Genomic DNA, 25,387 nt, shown 5'->3' on the forward strand with positions numbered 1-25,387 from the left:
CTAACTATTCCAATTAATAATGATTTATTGCCATATATTTTATATTTCTATCATGTATTGCAATGTAAACCAGCCATGCAATAAGCTTTCCAAACATTACTTGCATCAAATACATATTCTAAAACCGTATAAAGGAGTGTTATTTTCTATGATAGAAATTAAACATTTCTAATAACCTCTACTTGCATAGTAAATGATATATATGGCGCCATCATTCTAATTTATTTTAAAAGATATATGAGACATTAATCATATTCAGAATATTTCGATGCTTTATCATTTCTCAGGATATACATGTCATTCATCAATACTTCATCATACATGCCAACTTTCCCGATTTGTGCGGAATTCTCCCGATTTGAAGCAGTTGAAAAGGCAAATCCCGATATCCCGATCGGGATTGGAAAAATACCCCGAAATCCCAATTTTCTAAAAGGATGCAATTTTAAGTATTATTTGATAATATGTATGTGACTTGTTGGAGAGGATTTTTTTGCACTGAATAGATGATTTAAAAAAATATATATTTATGTATATCTTTCAATGTGTTTTTTTTTTATAGTTTTGTTAAAGTTAATGGCCAAACACACTTGATGTTGTGTTAATATATGATACATGTACAATGATTAGATTGAAATTTTATTTGAAAAGACAAATATTTATTTTCATGGTAAAATGTCGTGAATTTTGAGCTTTGAAAAAAGGTCGTCGCGCGCAAAAATCCCCCATGGGGATTTTTAAAAGTTGGCAAGTATGCTTCATTGTCAATTCAATTGATCCCTTTAAATCTGTTCATCAATGTATCTGAGTTTTTATATTACCTACTTCTTTACTGCAGACGACACTGATCGTGTAAGATACTGTACAGATTGTGCAAACTTCTTATCAATTTAAACGTACAAACTATCAAAGACAGGAGTCATAAAATATCTATTGCAGATCTGCTGATAGGGACCAAGGATTAAAATCAGTGCACATGCACGGATACCCATTGCTAAATATATCGAATAATGTCACTCCTGGGCAGTTCCTGGAAAAGACCTGACTCTTAAACATACACGTACTTTGGACATCGTAAAGGAAGCATTGCTTGTTTCATAGGTAGGTGCATACTATATTTTCACGTATCAATTCTAAAAAGATTTTCAAAATTTTCCACACGTTAATTTCTCTAACGTGATATTTTAGGACAATGCAGGAAAACAATGCATTTTTTTTTTATGTTTTAGCATTTACTGACTAATTATATTCCATTTCGAATTTTCTCTCTCTAATTTTCAATTGTAAAATTACAGTGATTAAGGTCAAAGAAGAGGAATTAACAAACTTTATTTTTATTGGCATTGTCCATTGTACAATTAGAAATTAAGTGCATCATAATATATACTTTTAAAGGTAAGATGTACAATGGATATATAATCACTCATACCAACCATTCATACTCCCCTCATACATTTCAAAAATAGCTGAAATTATACCAAAAAATAATTATTGAGGCAACTATAACAGTATCAAAAAATATAAATTTATACAAAACATGCAGTAAAAAATATATTGTTCAGTGGGTTCAGATATATTGTTCCACAAATTCCATTGATTTTCAAAAAATAATTGATTGGAACTGTAAATAGATATACACCTCTCAATACTGTATTTTGTATTCAAGTGGTTCAGAAGACCTAAAATATTTAACAAACTTAATAAGAAAATTCATAGTGTAATTCAAACATCATATTCGATAAATAAATGAAACAAACCAAAATTGTGTGGAGGACGAATTTTAATCCTACTGATGACAGGTATTAGATACTAGACCCGTGGGTCCAATGGGTTATGACAGCAGGTCCCCCCTGTTGTTTGAGGGATTAACATTATTGATTCGCTTTTTACAGACATCGGAAACACGATTTTCTTTGTTATTGTTTCCTCTATAACACTACTATGATTTGTCTTTAAGGACACAATGGATAGATTTGGTGTGCATTATAAAGACAAGCTACAGTCGGTATGGGGATCTATCAAGAAGGATGTGAGACTCTCGGACATTGCTGACTCTCTTGTGGAGAGTAAAGCACTCTCCGTGGAACTGTGGGAAGAATTAAAATCTTCCCACCTCTCTGAGAAAGACCGAATAGAAAAGTTCCTCTTCGCCCTGATAAAAAGCAATTCTGTGGCGAATTTCCAAGCCTTTGTTGACGCGCTTAGAAACGCTGGATTTGGTCATATTTCTGCTAAACTTCATTCGAAAGGTACAAACTTCGGTATTTAGGAATAGTCACAGTATTCAATATCTATGTACCATCAACATGATATATTACATGTACTAGATCTACAGTACCTTGATCCGAAGAGTCGGGTCACGTCGAGATGACAGGCATGGACCAGCAGATCACACGAGATGCGAAGCGTCAAGTTTGATCTGATGACCCACGCCTGTCAACGAGATGTGATCTTACTTTTCGGATCAAGTTACTGTAGTAATGATAATTTATTATCTACCCCTAATGCATTTTTAAATCCACATTTATAAGATAATAAAATTAATGTTATCCAAATTATCAAAATCACAGACATACAGTGACATTGTTTTGTGTACGAAGTTTTGTTTGCGACACTGTCGATGCTTTCCACACACAAAAAAAAAAACGTTGCGTTGACGCATTGTGACGTCATCAGTTTCAGAGGATACGGATACGGAATCAGAAAACCACATAGCGGTGATCCGGAAAACCGAATCACACTGTGTGAAATCAAGGGTATCAGAAAATGATACATTGACGGGTATAAAATAAACAAGGTGAAGATAACGAACATCAGCAATACGGAAGTTCCGAGTTCCCCAACAGTTATTTCCCTTTATTGAACTCTTCCGTAAATTATGACGTAAAATATGATGACAGTGGGTACATTTGCTAATTACTATCGTTGTATTATTTCTTAAAAGATGATATCCAGAGTTTCTGAGACCATCCTATCTCAGGGGAAAGGCAACTTTAGTGAGTTTATGAATATTGGATAACAAAATGGCTCAAACAAATATTGTTAATTGCCATCTTTCTTTGATAAAAGGGTCACTCGTGTAGAAGAGGAAACGAATAATGATTTAATAGCCAATTTAATGATCTTATTCAAACAAATTATGCTTGATATGGCCAGAATATGCATACCAATGATTGATATAAACAAAAGTTACGCTTTCATTACATTAATCGTACGTAATCGTTATGAACAGTGCCAGTCTACGATATAATGTATACATTGTGTACCCAACATACGTCATAAAATGCGAAAGAGTTCGACAAAGGGAAATAACTTTTGGATAACTCGGAACTTACGTATTGTAAAACGTCAAAACAAACAACTTTCTTTCAATAATGCTTCACATTCTGTTTAATTTTTGAGATATCTAGAAATACTTTTTACCCCTCCCGGTCCTTTATTTGAGGGTCTGGACCCTAAAACCTGTCATTGTCGAATAGATCTTCTCATTATCTACAAATTTTGTTCTATGCGTCTTTTCAAACTATTTCTACATCAAATGATATTTAAAAAATGTGTCCAAAAATGCCGTAAAAATTGTGACATTTTTTCGGGCCCTAGTGAACTCCGGTGTTCTTAATGTAGATCAAATTTGAATGCTGCTATGCACAACTATGAAATCTGAAATTTTGAAGTTAATATCTCCACCAGTTTCCAAGAACACTCCCGGGCAAAGTGACCCTCAAAATTTCACCAAAACGTCAATATCTTATGTAATAATTGACGTAAACAAAATCGCAAAAAGAATTATTGAGTTGAAGTGAATATCTATCATTCCTGAAAATTTGACCCTAATCGGTGAACGCATATTCGACAAATTGCGCGAACAAAAATTGTAAGAAAAAAATAATAATAGAAAAAAATGCGGTATGCTACACCAGAGAAATTTAATATGGATGAAAAGTGGGGGGTATGAACAACAATAGTTTGAAATTGAAAACTTTCAAACTTAATTCATTTAGTCAAAAAATGCAGTTTTAGTAGAAAGCAATCTGAAAATTTTTAATAAAAGCCCTGCTGGACTCGAACCCGCGATCTACAGTTCAGTAGTCGACGTGCTTTACCTACTGAGCTACTCAGCTAGGCGATGGTTTTAGAAATGAATAGACATTTATTGCTGATATTTATATTTTCATCCATGTTTTAAAAGGAAGTCAGCCATTATGACGATGTAGAGTACCTCCTTAAGAATAACAATAAGGTCCCTCCGTTGGAAACGGAAGACCTTAATAATAATAAGAAACGGAGGAAAAACAATTTCCCCAAAACTATGTGTTCGGGGCATAATAATCAGTAAGAAATTGCAGATTGTGTTCTTGTTACATAGTAATTATATGGTTAGTAATTTTGTGATCAAAAACTAAATTTTAAGGAAAAAAAAACTACAAGAATAGATGAAAGTAAAGATCACAGTGATCAATCTCATAACTCCTTTAAGGAATACAAAATAAAGAGTTCTACAAACACGGATCGCTGGATATACCAGAGGTGGGATCAGGTGCCGAGGATGTTAAAGAGTGAATTTAAGCAATTTATCCTGCTTCCATTCATCAACGGCGTGATAATGTATTGTCTTCATTTTTTTCAGATTAACTTTAACTTTGTTTTATATACAATGACCTTGTCTTAATTACAGAAACAGGTGCTCCTAACCTACATCTTACTGGACATCACTTCCATAGTCAAGTAAGCGTTGACGGTTAACTTACGAGCACAAACAGTATTAGTATACCTAAAACTTTGGAATAGTGAGGGTCATAATCCTCAATGTTCCCCACAAACCCTCACAAACTTCTTTACTATATTTCAGACCGAAAATCCTCGCAACCACAGCGGAGCGTCGGGTACTGTTGAATCTGATACATCGATGAAAGACAGAGTGACAACATTGGAACAACTAATGGAGAGACTGGAGATGATTTACGAAAGACAGGAGGAAACACAGAGACAAGTGGAACGACAGGGAGAGAAGACTGATCGCGCCTTTTCAGACCAGCAAAAGCAATTTGGGGTACTCCTGGAGAACAACGATGTTATCAAGAATCAAATGGACACCATCACTACAGACATCGAAAACAAGTTTGATGCTATGCAAACGTACAACGAGGAAAAATTCGGAGCTTATGAACTTTTAAAACAAAGACATGAAGAGCTCCTCGAAGAACATACGAAGAAGGAAGAGGAGTTGAAAGCTCTACAGACCCAACTAGAGAATATCGAATCAGATTCTCAGGTACCCCCCGACGATAGATTCACTGCTCTGCAGACTCAGTTCATTGGCCTGAAAGAAAAGAACGAAGAAAGAGTGGGAAGACTAAAAAACCTGAACATCGAGATCAAAACTTTTCTCAAGAAATTCGCCGAAACGTTCCGTGTGCCACATCCACAGCATCTAAATGAGATTGAAGAACATTTCCATTCTGTACAAGATAGAATGCAAAAGTTAAAGTCTGACAACGATTCTCTGATGGACAAGTTGCAGAAACTAGTGGAAGAAAACGAAAATCTGATAATGAAGAATAGAAATTTGGAAGAGGAAATGGTCAACGTGGATAAAAAGAAAAGCAAGTTTGAACAAAACTTAAAAAACACGAAGGAATGCAAGAACGATAAGTGTCTAAGATTGAAAGGAAAGAAATGTCACTGATGTCACAATGCCATTGATTCCCAATGGAATCCGTCGACAACATTACTTGTAATGTTCTTAATTCCCAATGAAATCCGTCAAAAACATTGCTTCTGTTGATACCTCATCCATTTCCCATATCTGCTCAAATCAAGGGAGCAATGCTTTTGCTCACTCCAGATGTACATATTCTTAATCATTTCCTGATGTGATAACATGGTACCATTTGGGAGATCATATGACTACAGATTGGTCAATTCTATGTATTCATCTTATTACCTGCCCATGTTTCAGCAAATGTCAGCTGCCCTCTCCCTTACATATCTGATGTGAACTATAGACTATTACATCAAATAACATGTCCCACAAGTCTATGATGTATGTACCTACATGTACAGACGCTAAACGATACAACCTGTCGTCAGATGGAATATTTAATGCTTAGTCCTCCTAGCCACCACCGGGTTAGAATAGGCACTCAGTACCCCTTGCTTGCCGTAAGATGCGACTAAATGGGGCGGTCCTTCGGATGAGACACCAAAAAACTGAAGTCCCGTGTCACAGTAGGTGTGGCACGATAAAGATCCCTCCCTGCTCAAAGGCCGTAAGTGCCAAACATAAGATTAAAATTTGCAGCCCTTCACCGGGACATTAAACAATATACAACCAACATAGCCACCAGGAGCTCTAATGGCAATACGTGTAGAAGAGAACATTGGTTTAAAATTTAAAATGTGTGCTACATTGTTTACCCTCATTGACTTTTGCAAGACCTCGCTGACATGCATCTGCGCAACTCGTGCCAAGATTGTGTACATTGACTAGCATTCGAGAAAAGGGCATTTAGGCTTTTCCAACACGCTGATAGATTACCGAATTACACACTGTCAAATAAATTTAAATGTCCGGGTGATTTTAAGCTCTACAGACTGTGATGTTAAGGTTATTCATTGAAGTAAAATTTTATTTTAAATCTTTTTGATACAATTTTATCAAATCGTTCGTTTAAGCACCTCTTGTGAATTATGATTGTACCGTCGAAAGTGAAACAAACTCTCATTTATTTTATATGATTTATTGTGTGTTGTTTTTTGCGTGATGAAAAAAAATTGTTTTCTTTGATAATGCAGAAACGCTTCACTCTGGCATACATGATGATGATGACCTCATTTTAATGTTTGTAAAGGTGAACAGTTTTTGTTGAATGTGGCCTTTTACAAGAACTCTATTAATATATTTCATTATTTTCCAGTCACACAGAACTAAACCCCGGGCTGGCGGTTTTCCTTTCTCTAGTACTTACTTCTCTATTTTACATTCATTTTGTTGTTTCGGTGATTGGTCTTCAAATAAAATACTACGCATCAACTTTGTCTTGTTATTATATTGTCAATTGTTGAAAATACCAACGAATGATTTGTTAAGAGCGAACTTAGATAATGCTCAAGTGTCCAAATCATAAAAACGCTAGAGATTTATCCTGTGTTATTCTCTTTAAGATGAACTGAAAAGCAGTTGTGACTCCATCCGAATTCCTAGAATGTTCATGAAAGGTGAAGATAACTACAATGATCAATCAAATAACTCCTATAAGCAATAGAAAATTTAGAGTGGGGCAAACACGGATCCCTGGATATACCAGAGGTGGGATCAGGTGCGTAGGAGGAGTAAGCATCCCCTGTCGACCGGTCACACCCGCCAGAGGCGGGATGTTTATCTAATAACTTGTGTAATGAACATTCAGGCATGTTCAAATTAGGAGATCCGGATGGGGTCATAACTGCTTTTCAGTTCATCTTAAAAAGAATAACACATGCACCAACTCAATACGCAAAGCACCTCACAAATTCAGGAGAAATTAAATCAAAAGCAAACACTATCGAGAAATCAAATTAGATAAAAAAAAAAATACAGGTTAAGAATAGGCAGGAGAGCTCAGCATGAAACAAATAGTGTATGAGTTTTCTTCATGCTTGGTAATAATCGTAATATAGGAAATCCTCAATACAAATTTGTCCAAATGTCATTGAAAGGATTTATGGGCAGAGAAGAGTTGCTGTCCCTGCAAATCAGTGAAAATTGATTAACAATGCCTCACAACCCTGTTAAACTTTCTCTAAAAACAATTTATGCCTGAAATTCACACAGACAATGGGGGAGTGAATACCCTTTCAATAATTTTTCAATATGTTTTCAGATGTTCTATTCTAGTACTCTAATTCCAGTACATGGCGAAATGAATTTAAAAAATTCAGTGAATATGACGCTAATGAACTCCAATCGCTCTACTACCGTATCCCATGATGTACGTTAATTAATGCTAACTGTATGGTTTTTTCCTTCACCTCTCCCCTATGTTCGTCCATGACATTTAATGTTAGTATCTTATTTTCATGATGGCGTCCAGAGCGGTTCATATGACTTATAACGTTTAGCACTAGCAAACCATCAACGCGACAAATACCCCAATTTGACTTTGGTAATGTCTATCTCACATTCAATGACTTTGCAAGAAATGATTGATTGATTAATGTTTTCCGCCACACTCAACAATTTTTCAGTTATCTGGTGGCGTCCAGTTTTTATTGGTGGAAGAGAGAACCCAGATACAATGTACAGTACCTGGGAAGAGACCACCGACCTTCCGAAGGTAAACTGGGAAACTTTCTCACTTACCGGCACGAGTAGGATTCGAATCCGCGCCGACGGAGGTGAGAGGCCGTGTGATTTTCAGCGCGATGCTCTAACCACTCGGCCATGGAGGCCCCTTGCAAGAAATGAAATTGAATGTCTATTCATTAGCGTTAATCATTTTCCCCCACTATACATGATGTCACAAGGTGAAGATACCGAACAGTGATTAATATCATATCTCCTATAAGGAATACAAAATTAGGAGTTGTGCAAACACGGACCCCTTGATATATACCAGAGGTGGGATCAGTTACCGAGAAGTAAGCCTCTCTGTCGACCGTTCACACCTGCAGTGAGCTCTATATCTAGATCAGGTAAACGGAGTAATCCGTAGTCAAATCAGTGTGTCATGAATGAATGGCCTAACAATTGGTAGGAAACAGCATGGTCAGACAGCACATGACCAAATCTTCGATTGTATTGGCAAATTAGATCCTCATAACGACCATAGAATTTAGGAAACGCTGTTTTTAAACGAGACTTTTGAAACCCCTGTGAAATCAACTTGTTTGTTAGAAGCCTGCCTCGGTTTAAAAACTTATCATACGCAGAACAAGATCTTGCGTATCGAATCAGTTGAAAGATATAAACACCATATGCAGATGATAATGGAATGAAAGGTAAAGATAACGAACAGTGATCAATCTCATAACTCCTATAAGCAATACAAAATATAGTTGGGTAAACACGGACTCCTGGATATACCAGAGGTGGGATGAGGTGCCTAGAAGGAGTAAGCGTCCCCTGTCGATCAGTCACACCCGCCATGAGCCCTATATCTTGATCAGGTAAACGGAGTTATCCGTAGTCAAAATCAGGGTGTCAAGAACGGCCAAACAATTGCTAAGAGCACGTCAGACAGCATATGACCCAATGATAGGCTGTATTGGCAAACTAGATAATTATAACGACCATAATTTGCGAAATGCTTACTTTAAGGAGATGGTTAACGTTGGAACCCCTGCACCATCCACTTGTTTGTCAATAGCCTGCTTCGATTTAAAAACTGTCCATAGGCAGAAGAAGCTCTTGCGTATCGAATCAGTTGAGAGATATAAACACCATATGAAGGTGATAATGAAATATTGCTATATAAATATGGGAAGTTGAGGATGGAGAAGCTGAAATCAACCCGCTTGTCATAAAGTTGAGTTATCAGTTTGCCGTTAATATCTACTTTCAATAAGATGTCCAAGTATGAAGCAGAAGTGGACGACTCTGCGGTGTCTTTCATTTCGAGTTCACTGGGATATATTGAATCGACATGTGAATGAAAATTATTATTGTTAATAGATAATACATCGTCGATATATTTAAATGTCGAATTGAAAGCCACAAGATAATTTTTCTTCTCACGTAGAAGTTTTTGAATTAATTCTGCTTCATGGGAATATAAAAACAGGTCAGCTAACAAATGAACACAATTAGTGCCCATGGGGATTTCAACAGACTGTTGTGAGACCTGATCACCAAAGACCACGAAGATATTGTCAATGAGGAAGTCCAGTATATTTTTATTTCGACTTCAGAGTACTTATGAGTGGAATCAAATTGGTGTTTAACAAAGTAATTTTTGGATGAGTGATCAATAGATAGGAATATTTGCGTTTGTTGAAAAAGTCTATGATGTCAAAAAGTCTGGTCTTTGATTTATCATGAGGAATGGTCGTGTTAAGTGTTGAAAAGTCGTACGTTTTGATGTTGTTGATTTGAGAAAAGTTTTGCGATTTCAAGTTTACCAAAAGTTCTTTAGAATTTTTTGGAATCCACATTTGATTTACACCATTTCTGGCATATGTAGTCGCACAATATGTTTGAAGTACAAATATGAAATCTGATTAAAAGGCACCCTGGTCCATCATTACTTTTAAAAAAAAAGATTTTAACGCGCGGTGAAACTTGCAAATCTCTTACATACTTTTAAAGCCAAAGTGAAGAAGCATTTGTTTAAGCAGTTTTAATGTACATGTTTTTAGTTTAGTAGATGTAGAGTGTGTTTGCATGTATATGATGTATAGTTTATTCTTTTAAAACTTTTTATATTATACATGTACAAAGCCATTGAATACTCTGTGTAAAATTAGGCGTTGAATCAAATAAAAACAGTTTCAGTTTCAAATAATGCACAGTGAAACGTGCAAATGACGTGAGGTGAAGAGTATTAAAACCGGCCGGAGAACCAAGGTGAACACCTTTTCGTGTTTGTATCTTGTAAACAAACCAAGGATATGAAAATTTATTGAGCTTAAGGAATTCTATGAATGTCAATACCAAAGGATGAGGTGAAACAGCTATTAGAGTCGGCCACCTTTTCCGTGGTCAATAAAAGCAATTCTAGAGTACAAAAGTTAAGATTTTATACATAGAGGCAACATACGATGGTTTCTAAATAGTTTTAATAGTTCCCTTAGTTTTTTGTCACGAGGAATGCCGAAATACCAAATGATTTAAAACCCTATAACAATCCGTTTTCCTCATGGTTTGTAATCTTTCACTCCTCCATGAATAATGGTACACAAAATGGGCGGGTCTAGACACAAAGGACAGCATTCAGTTTAGGAATATGAATATACCTCATGCTTTCTCCGTTTACAAATCACGTGACATTAGTTATTCGGTCATTGTAAATTGTGCTAATATCATGATATTTTTTTTTTATGAAATGGAAGCTATGGAAGATATGCTGCATATAACTGATATTTTTAATACATGTTATTTATTTATTCATCATGATACTGCTAATACTTAAAAGCACTATTAAAACTTTTTAAATACATTCGATCTGACATGGATACTGCCGCTGAAAAAAAATTAAATTAGAAATCAGAATAAATGTTATTCAGAAATTATTTTCAACTAAATACAGAAATTAGATGTTAACCATCAACATGTTTCCTCCAAACCCGAACTTTGTTCTGATGTACTAGATAAATGTATATGACATAAGTGCTCATCAAGAATAAAACACTCCCCACCCACTCAACTTTTCTCGTGCTTGAGATCAACACTTCGGACAGGGATTTGCCTTGAAAAAAATTATCATAAATATTTTGGCTCGTATACATTGGAAATTATTCATGAAAAGACAAGTAAAAAGTGTATTGGTAAATAAATCATATTTATCAGGGTTGGATTAGGTCCTCAGTACCCCTTGCTTATAAGAGGTGATTAAATGACCCGGTCCTTCCGATGAGACCGCAAAAACAGAGGTCTCGTGTCACAGCATGTGTGGCATGTTAAAGATCCCTCCTGCTCAAAGGCCATTAGCACCGAGCATAGGCCTACATTTTGCAGTCCTTCAATTGCAACGGTGACATCTGAAGTTGATATTCAAAAGATGCTAGAGTTCCTCGTTGACAATATCTTCGTAGATTTCGGTGATCAGGTCTTCCAACAGTGTGTTGAAATTCCGATGGGTACGAATTGAGCTCCTTTATTAGCTAGCCTGTTTTTATATTCTTAAGAAGCAGAATTTAAACTTTCCATGAAGAAATTAAACCTCAGCTATTTGAGGTGCACCTAATGACCTTCACTTCAATTTTTTTTCCATCAATACTCAGTGTTATAGGATTGATAAGAAGAGACAGCTTTGATAGCATTTTATTCATCAACATGCATTGTCTTATTTTTATCCAGTTAGAGTTTCCTGTAAAATACAATATCAGTAATTATGTAGATGTCATTTCATACTACAGTGGTGTTCTGAATACTGCTCCTGGAACCACACAATGTGTAAACACAAGGGACACACCAAGGATAAAGATCTCGTGGTGGACCACTAACCACACACACCACTAATGGAGGGTAAACATGCACAGAAAAAACAGGGATTCACTCCTTCATCCTGGAACTTTTGTGTCACCAGAAGACATACAGTGTCAAGTGTTTGCAGTTACTGACTTCCAGGTCTTCAGGCATTCTTACACTTTCTCCTATATCCCTATTCCCTTCTGTGTTGGTGGAGATTGAACTTTAGGTCTCCAGTACTTGATTCCTACATTTTCTTCTGTATCCCTGTTCCCTTCTGTGTTGGTACAGACCCCTCCATCCTGCAAAACCCAGATGGTCAGTGAATATTCTAATCAATCTACATTACACAGCTGTAACTTCCAAGTAAGTATTTATACCCCATCAACTCTCAAGATCCACATCTCTTGTAATGCCATTTCCCAGCATTCCCCACAACACATTCACTTAACTCCTTGAAAGGTAATTGCCCATCATTCTCCAGTAGGCAGTAATGAACTCACTTAACCACTTGTAATGTATATATACCCTGCTTTCTCCAATACACACATTCTCCAAACACCTTGCAATGTAATAACAATAGAATTCTCCAATACACATAGTTATTTAACCTTCATAGAGTAATTACCCAGCATTCCTCAGTATTCACAATGACCTGTTCCCCTGTCTCTGATATAATTTCCCAGAATTCCTCATTACTTACAGTCACCTAACACCAACTAATGTCATTACCCATTAATCGCCAGTACATCTAACCCTTGTTATGTAATTACCCAGCATTCTCCACTACTTACAATTACTTTAAAACACCTTCTTATGTAATTACCCAGCAATCCACAGTACTCACAATCACTTAACACATTGTAATGTAATTACCCAGCATTCCACAGTACTCACAATCACTTAACACATTGTAATGTAATTACCCAGCATTCTCCTGCAGCTGTTTGTTGAGGTTCTGATATAATTCTGCCTGGTTCCCGTCACTCTGTGATCGACCTGTAAACTCCACATGTCGCTTGGAGTGGACCGTCTTAATTCGATCTGTCCATAGAGACAACAAGCTCCCAGCACCTGTTGGTAAAATTGATCAAGGTTACCGTAGCACATTAGTAACAAGAGGGAAACTGCAACAAGCTCCATGCACCTGTTGGTACAATCAATCATTTCCCTCAGTCTGGATTTTTTTATTGCCTAGATTCCTACCTTTAGTTTTAAACTGTGTCTCATCCGTGCTCAGCCTGGATTTTTTATAACCTACATGTACCTTTAGTTCTAAACTGTGTCTCATCCATGCTCAGTCTGGATTTTATCGCCTACCTTTAGTTTTAAACTGTCTCGTCCGTGCTCAGTCTGGAATTTTTATCGCCTACCTTTTGTTTTAAACTGTGTCTCGTCCGTGCTCAGTTTGGTTTTTTTATTGCCTACCTTTTATTTTGAACTGTGTCTCGTCTGTGCTCAGTCTGGAATTTTTATCGCCTACCTTTTGTTTTGAACTGTGTCTCGTCCGTGCTCAGTCTGGATTTTTTAGTAGCAGACGCTCCACTCTCTGTTTTGTTCAGCTCCTGTTTCTCTTTCTCTGTCATCTTCTGAAATCTGGAGAAAAAAGACTAAAGATTAGAGAGAAATGTCTACTCTCGTCTTCACGGATTCAGGCACTACAGCACCCCCTAATGTTGAATTAAATTTGTACGAAGTAGAAACCTATTTTGAAACATCAAATTCCTTGAAGATCAGTAAATATCAGAGGCACCTGAAGAGTGGATGACATGTATTCATTTTATGTACATAGTTATACCCCCCCCCCCCCCCTTTCTACCCAATGAAAAATAACTATAGAACTAATGATTTATCCAAACTATTTGTTTTCCCAGCATGTCCATCACCTTCACAAGTCATTTTGAATAGTTTCTACTTTCTGTAATCTTTTTAGATGACCACTTGTGAGATACTAATATATTTCACAAGTGGTCATTTTAAAAGATTACAGAAAGTAGAAACTGACTATTCATAACATCTTATGAAGGTGATTGGCAGGGAAATCACATATTTTGGATAAATCATTTTGGTTCTATATTTATTTTCTCATTGGGTAGAAAGGGGTGGGTGGGTATGCACACATAAGATCTATGCACACTCCACACTTCAGGTGCCTGTGGTAAATATGGCTGATTTTGCTTTTCTTTTTTGCAATTTGCCAGTTTTAACTGAATGCCTAAAAAAACATTTCTCATAAAATTAACTTCTTTGAAAAAAAGATAACTAAATTTAGAAACATTAAAATACATCTATGACAGTTTGCAAAAATAAATCCAGGTTAGTTCGAGCAAAGTTAACAAAAATAAATCTATGTTAAATTTCCCAAATTAGAGTTATTAGATTTTATTTTAAATACTGTGCAATTACAGTATTTTATGTAATTTTTGCCCCCATTTTACTTTTGCCATTTCTCTCTCATTCTAAATGGGTGGATTCACCGTAGTTTTTCCTCACCTGCATCCTTCGACAGTCTTAAACGAATGGTTTTCAACAATTTCAAATTGGAGGAAATAATTTTTTAATGTGTCTGGACAAAATGAGCACAGAGGGATGAGGGCGAAATATCACAGAGGCAAAAATAAAATAACACAGGAGGGCAATATCAAAGGGGCAAAAATGAATTAGGAGAAGAAAATAGCACAGGAGGACAATATCACAGGGGCAAAAATGAATCAGGAGAAGAAAATAACACAGAGGGCAATATTTCAGGAAACAAAACTCGCTAAACCGCATCAAAGATGCGTATGGCCGAGTTGCAGTTTGGAAAATTATGCACACTTGCATTCACGAAGTAAAAACATGCATGTATTTAATATAGTTTATAAGTATGAAGCTTTGAATGGCCGCAATAGGTATTTAGTGTGGTAATGAACTTGACCTTTGGCCTTCGGATTTCAAAAGCAACATGAATCTTGAATGTCATCAGGATTTGAAGTCTGATAAACATGCACCAGTTAGTACATGTATAAAAGTTAGAGCCAAGCTCAAATCTACAGTATATAGTGAAAAAGAGACCTTCACCTTTGACCTCAAAATAAATAAGAACCTTCCTCTTTTGGATGTGATCAAAATATGGAAGTCTGAAAAAGATGCACCAAGTAGTATGAAAGTTGGAGACCGTACAAGCTCAAATCTCTGGCATTTAGTGACAAAGTGACCTTGACCTTCTGACCTCAAAATAAATAGGAACCTTCCTCATTTACATGTGATCATGTTATGTAAGTCTCACAAAGATGCACCAAAAAGTAGGAAAAGTTAGAGACCGGACAAGTTAATTGTGGACGCTGCCCGCATGCTCGACTGGACGCCCATCCTTCGCCAATTTAAAAGCTGAGATTTGCTACGCAACTCGGCTAAAAATAAGAAGGGAGTGGGGGTAAAAATAACAAGGGAATAAAATAACACAGGAGTAAAAGCATTATACAAGGGACATGTATAACACCGACAAAAATAACGTGGTGGGGGGAGGGGATTAGAATAACACAGTTATGAAAAAAAGAGAAAAATTTCAAGTATGAAGCGTTAGAAATGCAGAAAGCACAACACACTTTTCCAGTTCCTTCCAGGCGTAAGATTGTTCCGTGTTTGACTCCACCTCCATTTTCTCCTCCTTTGCTTTTTTGGGTGACGATTTTGCGTCGTCAGTTGGCTTCTTGCACTTCAGCAGACACTCCAGCACCCTCTGGTGTTGAGGAGATGTGTCCGCGTGGGCTCGAATCAGACTCTCTAACTCCGCCCACATCTGTTTGTACTGCTCATCTCTACAATGTGTTTACACTACTATAGAATCATGACTACATTTATGTAGGAGAAAGCACTGCGAGTTTTTAAGAACTCATGCCAATCCTTTTGTCTTTAATATCTTGACAATAAAACATGTTCAATTCGACTACATTTATAGATCAGTCTATTGCCAACACCAGTCTGTTGGCTACAGTTGCCAGTTTGGGTAATTCAGGAGCCTAGAAGAAAAGATAGTTATAAATTGATTCCCTGCTCCTACAGATATCATAAACTTGCAAACTTTGGCCTTTTTAATAAACAATGCATTATGCTAATTTTAGTCAATATTGACACTGTGGTTCTTCAGTACATGTAGTTGAAAATGTCAAGATGTCCATTGAAAAAAACCCCACTGTCTATCATATAGGTGTCACATGACATGTAAGACACTACATACTATATATAGATTTCACATGTCAGAAACTATCCACTGTAGGAGTCACATAAAAGTTATCTACCGTTTACAATGCTTTATTTAGAAACAGTTATCTATCCTTTATAATACTTTCACTAGTAAGAAGATTATCTGTCCTTTATCATGCTTTATCTAGTAAGAGTTATCTGTCCTTTATAATGATTTACCATGAAGAGTTATCTACCCTTTGTAATGCTTTATCTAGTAAGAAAAGTTATCTGCCCTTTATGATGCTTTATCTAGTAAGAAGAGTTATCTGTCCTTTAATAATGCTTTATCTAGTAAAAGTTATTTACTCTTATAATGATTTATCTAGTAAGAGTTATCTGTCCTTTATCATGCTTTATCTAAGAAGAGTTATCCATCCTTTATAATGTTTTATCTAGCAAGAGTTATCTACCCTTTATAATGCTTTCTCTAATAAGAGTTATCTACCCCTACCCTTTATAATGCTTTTTCTAACAAGACTAATCTACCCTTAATAATGCTTTAGAAAGCTACTTTTTATGGGGTATCTTTGCCAACTCGTCAAAAGAGTTTTAAAATCAATATCAGTTATTATGTGTATTACTAATTGTAGTTTAATCATTTGCCATTCCCAGAAATTCAATGTGAATACCTCTGTCTGGTGTTCAATAGACAGTGCCCTATAGCTTCCTACACTGATAGATGAGGAAAACTTCAACTCAAGTGAAGATGAAAAAAGAGCTGAAAAGTTGTCATCAGTTAACCTATAGCTTTTTACCCTCTAGCTGTACTCAATGTGTGTCGTGATTCATTATCTGAATTAATTATCTCAACATTTATATTCTTTACCCCCGCCTCTTGTGTAGTTGGATTCATCACATGATCTTACTTCCCTACTTTTACCCCCAGCCTAACACTCTGTAGTGGGGTTCATCACATGACCGAACTCCCTACTTCTACCCCCGAGCTGTTACTCAATGCATGTATGTTGTTTCTTACATGACCTAGTTACCCTACCTTTTAGGTCCTTTACCCCGGGGCCCGGCACTTGATGTGGGTAGAGGTTCATTACGCGATTCCATCCCCACCACGTGGTATATCGCCTTCTGACACTCCAACACGTCCTCATCATCAAGCTTCTCTTTAACAATGATTGTCGGCAGAGGGTCAATGTGCTGTGTTTAACAAAACCAAAATTTACATAGTTTCGATGGGCTGGTTTACCAGGTATAGGAGTCCCATTCCCAGATATGGATTTTAGAAATGTAACAGAAATAAACACAGATATGTACTGTAACAACAGCCAAATAAACACACATATATGATAACAACAATTTTTATTCTACCATGATCCATCAGTGTTTTATTTTTAACTAAACCCTTTAGAATTAAAACACTCCTGTAGCATCAACTGGTTCCTCGGAGATTTGAAATATTGGTGCTGTTTATCAGCTGAACGTCATATCAAGAAGATTACAAACATTAAAATAGAAGAAATAAATACCTTGTTAACAGAATTATTGCAAAAAAAAAGTCCAAATATTGTTAGAAAATATCTTGCTCTTTGCATTTGGATTTTATTTTCCACAATACCTTGTTGGGTTTTTTTTCTCCAACATATTCCTTCAAAGGTATTATTTCTAAATCATATCTCAAAATCTGCATTACAAAACAGAACAAAAGCTGTGTAACCTCTAGTCAAAGAAAATATTCACCATTGATCTGGAATGAGTACATGTGCCCTACACAATACGATGTCACAATATACAGACCCTACACAATACAAAGTCACAATATACAGACCCTACACAATACAATATGATATCACAAGTATTAACCATACTACAACATCCTTACCGATGCCATGTTGAAAATGATGGTTTCACCAATGACCAGGGGCCAAAACCGGCTCATTCGCTCCAAGTGGACTTTTGCTACACACAAAGGACAAAAGAATAAAGCATATCAGAAAATGTCACATAAAATTTTAACATATCACATATTTTGGCTCATATCATCTTCATATCTCTTTATATTTTGGGGAATTTCTTTTCACTTTTAAAGTTTTGTCAATTTTCCTAATCACAATTAAGTTTTTCATTAATTCTATAATGAATTCCTTTCTTATGTTAAGCAGTTTCATTTTTGATTGATTGTTTTGCAAATATTTGAACAATACTGCTTTGTTTTCATGTTTGGTTTATTCTCTATCTATTACCTCAATTTGGGACTACCTTCATATCTAGATCTTTCCTCAATTTAAATCCGGCTTGATATCTACACATTATTTCACTTCACATCCAGTTTTGATATCTAGATCTTAATTACCTTGGAATACTGAATACAGGGTTATTTTTACCCTTTGTGGTTTTTCCCCATCCTTCTACACTTGCAGATGATTTTGCCCCATTTATAATTCGCCCAGAAACAGTTGCATTAAAAGAGAGATAAGAAACAAAACACTTTCGCCCAGTCTTTAAATTTGTACACTGACAAGGGCGAAAATAAAGCAGGGGCAAAAATAAATTGAGGGCAAAAATAAAATGGGGGTGAATATTTCCTGTATACAGTATCTCTATACTTCGGTTCAATCAAGGCTTTATATCTAGAACTTATCTTGGTTCATTTCAGGCTTTATATCTAGAACTTATCTCGGTTCATTCAAGGCTTGATATCTACACCTTATCTTATGCCTCGTTCACACAAAGAATTTAATTCGCATTAAACGTAAGTTAATGCGAATTAAATCTGAACCGCGTTCACACGAAGATTTTAATGCGCATTAGTTTACTTCGAATTAAAATTGACGTCGCGATTTAATGCGAATTAAATTTACTTCGCATTAGCTCCGTGTGAACGCTAAGCGAAGCTAATTCGCATTAAATGTACACGCATGCGTAATGGCAAATTTGGGTCACATGCATCATATCCATGGTCAACTATATATATTAATGTCGGTTTTGTACGAAAAACTAAGCAAAATGAAAATAATCACTAAAACATGTACAAACAGCATGTCATTAGATAATGTCAGACGTAAATCTGTGCTCTGCATAGGCATACTGAGTAATACATGTGGAAGGAATTGTTTTTGAATACGACAAAAATGTTTTAAAATAGTGATATGATTTTCTTTTTATACATTTTTTAAAACAAATATGCCGCTCATTGTTAATTCTTTTATACCATTTGACGTCATAGTAGACTTATAATACGTATTAGTAATTAAAAATTACGCCACAACAGCAGTCAGCGGAATGGTGAAAAAGACGTTCCGAAGTTTTAAAATTGGGCCCATGAAGAAACAATATATTGTCTAGATTGAATGCTGGTCGTCAGAGGAAATAACAAGTAATTTCTTGGGAACATATAAATAAACACGACAAAACTCCTTATGTGTAGATCAGTTATGCATGTAAATTGTAAACATGTAGTATACTACATGTATATAGCATTTTGAACAAAGAATTCTGTATCGACACAATATTCATTAAAATATCTATAAAAATAATTTTCAATAACATAGTCTATTCTTTAATTTATTTCGCGCACCCTTTAATAGATATGCATACGAATTTAATGCGCATTAGTTTACTTCGCATTAAATATTACCGCCGTGTGAACGCTATTTAATTCGAATTAATTTAATGCGCATTATTTTACTTCGCATAAAATTTAATGCGAAGTAAAATTTAATGCGCATCCGTGTGAACGAGGCATTAGTTCATTTCAGGCTTGATATTCATATTTTACCTCGGTTCAAGTGGTTTACTCCGGCTGTCATCATATCGGGCAATGCTGGTGCCAGTCGGTTCTCCTTCATAAACTCTTTAAAATCCTACAATACAGAAGTTGAATTTTTACACTGTTATTTACATGATACACAAGAAATAACAATCATTTGAGCTGTTCCTAGCAAAAAGGGCCCTTAAGTATTTTAGTGCTAAAGTGTGGACTATAAAAAACAATCCCTCAAAATATCAGACCATTAATGATTAAAATATTACAGTCAATCAAAGCTGACAACCAACTCGTAATTGGTAATCGTGACCTTTTTCTTTACAGGTATGCAAGAAATGACGTCACGTTTTTCATTATTACGTTTTTTGAATAACATAGTTGGATAAGATAAGGACCTTTTTTGCTAGGAACTGCTCAATTTTTATGATACGTAAATCATTCAACAACTTTTAAATTGATGAATTAACAACATCCTGATTGGATGTACAATTCATGTGATTTCTTCATAAAAGAATTTGGTCTGGGAGTACATCTGCACTATAAGCACTCGGACTACTTTTCTCTGGAATGCGTCTTCTCAGTACTAATTTTAGCTCTATCTATACTCGCCGAAATTGTCCTCTTCCTTCATATTTAATTCATCTTTTAACCATCATACATTTGATTTGGCGTCCAATCCATTTAAATCTGCTCAGGTACTCTACCTGACCTGAACGCACAGCCATTTTGAATTTAGCGTTGTTGTTTTCATTATTACATACATGTATTCCTATGTGCTATTTCAAAAAAGTTAATTCAAGCTTACTGGATGAGAGAAACTGAACTATTTCTTTTACTATTTAAAGACATAATTAAATGATAATTAAGAGATGAATCTTAATTCTTTTCTTGATGGCGGTATCATGGGGAAAAGTGACAGTAAAAATTTTCTTTAATGCGCTACTCACATTGATGAAGTTTTCCGTCCAATATTCCCCATGATACCGCCATCAAGAAAAGAATTATAACAATCATTTAGAAATAATTAAACTTTTTCCGATCTCCTTTCTTGATATTCATAACCCTGTGCTCCAACACCACACTCAACCAGAAACTTGCAGGCCGTACGCATCACTCCCCCGAGCTGTTTCTCTTTCACAGCATTAATACACTATTGTGGTACCACTCTGGCTCCAGGACCCATGGTAAGAATTAATACACTTAAAATATAATATTTCAAAACTCTGGTACCAAGGATTTTGATTAGCTGCAGATCTGTAACTTTCTGGTAAAATATTAGGACATTAGACCACTGGTCTGTCAAAACATTTTCCCAGAGAGCTACAGAACTGCAGATAGGATCGTGATGTGAATAATTCAAATGCCTATAAATATAAAGAACTCACACCACGCCCCCATACATCAAATCACACGATAGTCTGTGGTGACTACTTACATTGATTCTATAGTCTGTAACTCTCCCTCCACATCCCTCACTAATGGAGGGTGGGTCCTCTAGAAGTGACCGGGCCGTATTGATGGAGTGGATAAAAATCTCGCCCCCATGACTGGCCAGCATATGAGATATCACCTTGGTGCCAGATTTACGAGGTTGTTCCAGCATTACTGCTCGACCTAAAAAGGGATATACATATATTAAAAAACATGGGGATATACATATGTGAAAGAACTTCCTTTCAAGACGGACATAAATGCCTCGTGTAGATAATATCATCTTCAAAACCAAATTATGCATTATACTCTAGGATGCAACGAAATGCTAGCCTCACAATACGTGTTACCATGACGATGATACATATCACGATACTTTTAAGATGCTATAAATAGTAACAAATGAACAATTACACTGATTTTGGTATCATTTCATTGCACCTTACTGTTACAACTGCATGTTTTTCTTTCAAAAGTTCAAAACATCAAGAACTTGATCTGCATTTAATACAGATCTTTGTGTAGTGGCAATGCCACCTGCATTTAGTACAGATCTTTGTGTAGTGGCAATGCCACCTGCATTTAGTACAGATCTTTGTGTAGTGGCAATGCCACCTGCAGTTGAAAACACACTCCCTGGGCACTGAGGTACCCTAAATACACAACACAGGAGAAAATAATTCAGCGGCACCATGTTTTCCATTACCTGAAGCCATGCATTTTACAACATAATTTTAAAGCCAAGTCAGACGGTTCAAATTAATCCAGACTGAGAATACCGAACTGCGGTATAATATAAAGTATTGTGAATCGAACTGTAGCAAAAATCACCGTGATATACCGTCTCATGGTTAATCGTTGCCCCCTTTAATTACTAGAATCATTATTATCCTTCAGAATAATACAGTCAATTTCACTGGTCAAGGGCTGGTCACGTGAAAGGAGACAATTCATGATGTTTCCGTCACGTGTAGGGTGACAACTGTGTTAAATTGTCTCCCTTTAGTAGATGAATTCTAATGGCAAAAGCAAGATAGCTCTATCAAAATCAATTCAAAATATGCGGGATTGTTTATCAATAAATTTTAATTGTGACTTCAGTGTCAACATTAACGGTCAAAATAACAAATGAGAAGAAAAATTTTCCCATTCTAAATTTCTAATGCAATTTTTCATTTCACTTGATGTTTATGTTGTTGTTTTGAAACGCGTTACGAAATGTTTATGCTTATGTTTTTGCGTCATTCTACTGTGACATCACAATCAAAAGTTTTCACTCGGTTAACTTTCTCAAACCTCAGTTTGAGTTGCTTTGTTTAACATATATACGTCTATAATAAATGTATGACATTGCAGTGTAAAACAAACTATTACATGTAGTTGAGGGCAACATTGATTTCAACCCTTGAAAACCATTAAAATTTTATCAGATTTTTCGGTAGAAAAAAGTTGTTACAAATTTGTTGACGTTTTAAATAAATCAATAAAAAAACTACTATGGTACAAGTCAATAAATGTTTGATATTTTTTAATGTTCAGATTCTTCAGGATAATAAAACTAATATGGACTGTTTAGCAGGGAAGACATCACAAATTATCAGGTCTGAGTAGGGTTTTCATACGTAGGTGCCCTCAGGTGATAACCCTACTAACCCTGATAATTTGTGATGTCTCCCTGCTAAACAGTCCATACTTGTATAATGTTGTTATGTATGGCATGGGTCATTAAGAACACTTGATAAAAACAAATGCATTTGTAGATATATTTTTTGGCTGAGTTTGCATGGTTGTTGTAAGTGTATAAATGTAAAATTTCTTTAAAAGATAAGGGACTTGTAAATTTTCTAGGACGTTCAAAAGTTGAAATATATTACCCCCTTCTTATATAACTTAATTTATATAAATTTTCCCCATGTTTTGGACATTGAGAATTCATGGGAATAAATTATGTACCGTACTGTAAATTGTACTCATTTTACTTTTAAAAACATCAATTTAGTTTTCATTTTCATCCTTTTTGAATAAAAATTTGTTTGTAGCAAGTGTTGCTAAGTTCAGGTCTAAATAAATAATCATGATAGCACATTGTGAAATATAGATTACAAACCATCCTAGCACAGAAAAGAGAAATAGACAGAGAGAGAGAGAAGAAGAGAGAGAGAAGGGAGAGAAACAAACCACTGAGTAGGAAGTTGGTGAGACAGGAAGAGGGGCGACTGTTGACGTCTACTGGCGTGATTCTGGCTGCACACGTGCAGTACTGCAACTCTGTCAAGTACAAACATAGAAGTTACCTCCCTTTAACTGTAACCAATCAATGGCACTATTCCTGAGATTTCAGCTTCATTCCAATGAGTTCATTATCATGATACAGCTATCTCTGAAAATTCACTGGGTATACATAACTCCTGTGTCCTCCTTCGATGGACTTTTCCCAGAGGCCATGCCTCTCTAAGATCAACCCACCGAGAATGACTTACACATACAAAAGCAGACTTAGAAGTATTGTGAAGAGCGTAACAGCTTACACATACAATAGCAGACTTAGAAGTATTGTGAAGAGCGTAACAGCTTGAACATCTTCAGTACTGGATTTTGAAGGGTACACTTACCGACAATATTGGAATTTGGGGTACATGCTCTGACTTACCAACAATATTGAATTTTGGGGTACACTTAATGACAATATTGGATTTCGGGGATACACGTACCTGCAATATTGGATTTTGGGAGTAAACTTACCGATGATATTGGATTTTGGGGTATATGCTCTGACTTACCTACAACATTGGATTTTGGGGTACACCATTTTAGCGTGACTGTCTCTGTAGGGAGGCCCTCTTTGGAGGGAATCACCAAACCATCACTGTGGGCTTTTAAAAAGATAATCAATACATTAATGTTCTAGTTAACATCACGTACATACCCTACAAATACATTAAACGTTCTAGTTAACATCACGTACATACCCTACAAATACATTCATGTATGCTTGTAGTTAATATCATGTACATATCTTTATTTCCTTTAACAATCATTACATCAGTTTCATGTAGACTAATCAAATATGATTGACCAAAAGACTTTTTTCTAAAAAGTGTTTTCCTGCGCGAGTAAAAACCACACCCTCCAGGATGATGTTGTCGATCACTGGGAAAACTATTACTTAAGGGATTGTGAATCTGACCTGATTTCATGATGTCATCATGAGCCTGTGACGGGTGCAGCAGCTCCACATCGTAGTTAGCTGAGGAGCTGGCATTCTGTTCTTCCTGTTACGAATAAAACAACATTTAATCCATACTTTTACTTGTATCTTTATTCGTACTTTTATTTGTATCTTTATTCATATTTTTATTGGTAGTTTTATTCATATAAATCTTATTCATAAAATTCATCTTATTAATAACCAACTCTTTCCAGAGATCCATTTATCTTAGTGACTGATGACACTGCTTTAGTATTGTTTTTTTTTAGATTAACATAATGCTGCCATGAGAAAGAATTCTACATGACAAATCCCATTTGCATGTATATGATGACATGATCCCTCATCATCAGGTTTATGAATTAGTGGAGTACCTTCATGGGAATCCCTGTGACTGTAGTAGAAGACAGACCATAGTGCACCTGCACAAGCTGCATCAATCTGTTGTACAGTAATTTCCCAGACTGTGTCACATACACCTCTCCATACAACAAGGGAGAAATCTAACCAATGAAATGAGAGTAAAAATTTACAAGGGAGAAATCTTACCAATGAAATGAGAGTATTACATTTACAAGGGGGGAATCTAACCAATGAAATGAGTGTATTACATTTAAAAGGGAGAAATTGAGACTATTAAATTTACAAGGGGGAAATCTAACCCATGAAATGAGTGTATATTGCATTTACAAGGGAG

The 25,387-nt window shown here is 35.8% G+C and overlaps 2 protein-coding genes across 2 annotated transcripts in view; one reads left to right on the forward strand and one right to left on the reverse strand.

The window, feature by feature from the left end:
- Positions 1–889: 889 nt before the first annotated feature.
- On the forward strand, positions 890–7,033 carry LOC125655417 (flagellar attachment zone protein 1-like). Its single transcript, XM_048885695.2, has 4 exons — positions 890–1,101; positions 1,958–2,249; positions 4,676–4,725; positions 4,850–7,033. Exons 2-4 carry the CDS (start codon positions 1,964–1,966, stop codon positions 5,684–5,686), a joined length of 1,173 nt encoding a protein of 390 aa, XP_048741652.2. The 5' UTR covers positions 890–1,101; positions 1,958–1,963; the 3' UTR covers positions 5,687–7,033.
- Positions 7,034–11,943: 4,910 nt separating this feature from the next.
- The window catches only part of LOC125655411 (integrator complex subunit 13-like), a 68,367-nt gene continuing 54,923 nt past the window's right edge, over positions 11,944–25,387 (reverse strand). The window contains exons 7-18 of the mRNA XM_048885685.2: positions 25,065–25,193; positions 24,670–24,754; positions 24,263–24,355; positions 23,661–23,750; positions 21,487–21,665; positions 20,064–20,148; positions 18,168–18,244; positions 17,328–17,485; positions 15,694–15,906; positions 13,590–13,702; positions 13,033–13,180; positions 11,944–12,408 (exon numbers count right to left, since the gene is read on the reverse strand). Coding sequence (XP_048741642.2) covers positions 12,354–12,408; positions 13,033–13,180; positions 13,590–13,702; positions 15,694–15,906; positions 17,328–17,485; positions 18,168–18,244; positions 20,064–20,148; positions 21,487–21,665; positions 23,661–23,750; positions 24,263–24,355; positions 24,670–24,754; positions 25,065–25,193 — 1,425 coding nt within the window. The 3' untranslated portion in view covers positions 11,944–12,353. The remainder of the gene's footprint in view (positions 12,409–13,032; positions 13,181–13,589; positions 13,703–15,693; positions 15,907–17,327; positions 17,486–18,167; positions 18,245–20,063; positions 20,149–21,486; positions 21,666–23,660; positions 23,751–24,262; positions 24,356–24,669; positions 24,755–25,064; positions 25,194–25,387) is intronic.

The sequence above is a fragment of the Ostrea edulis genome, chromosome 7 (assembly GCF_947568905.1).
Source record: "Ostrea edulis chromosome 7, xbOstEdul1.1, whole genome shotgun sequence".
NCBI lineage: Eukaryota > Metazoa > Mollusca > Bivalvia > Ostreida > Ostreidae > Ostrea > Ostrea edulis.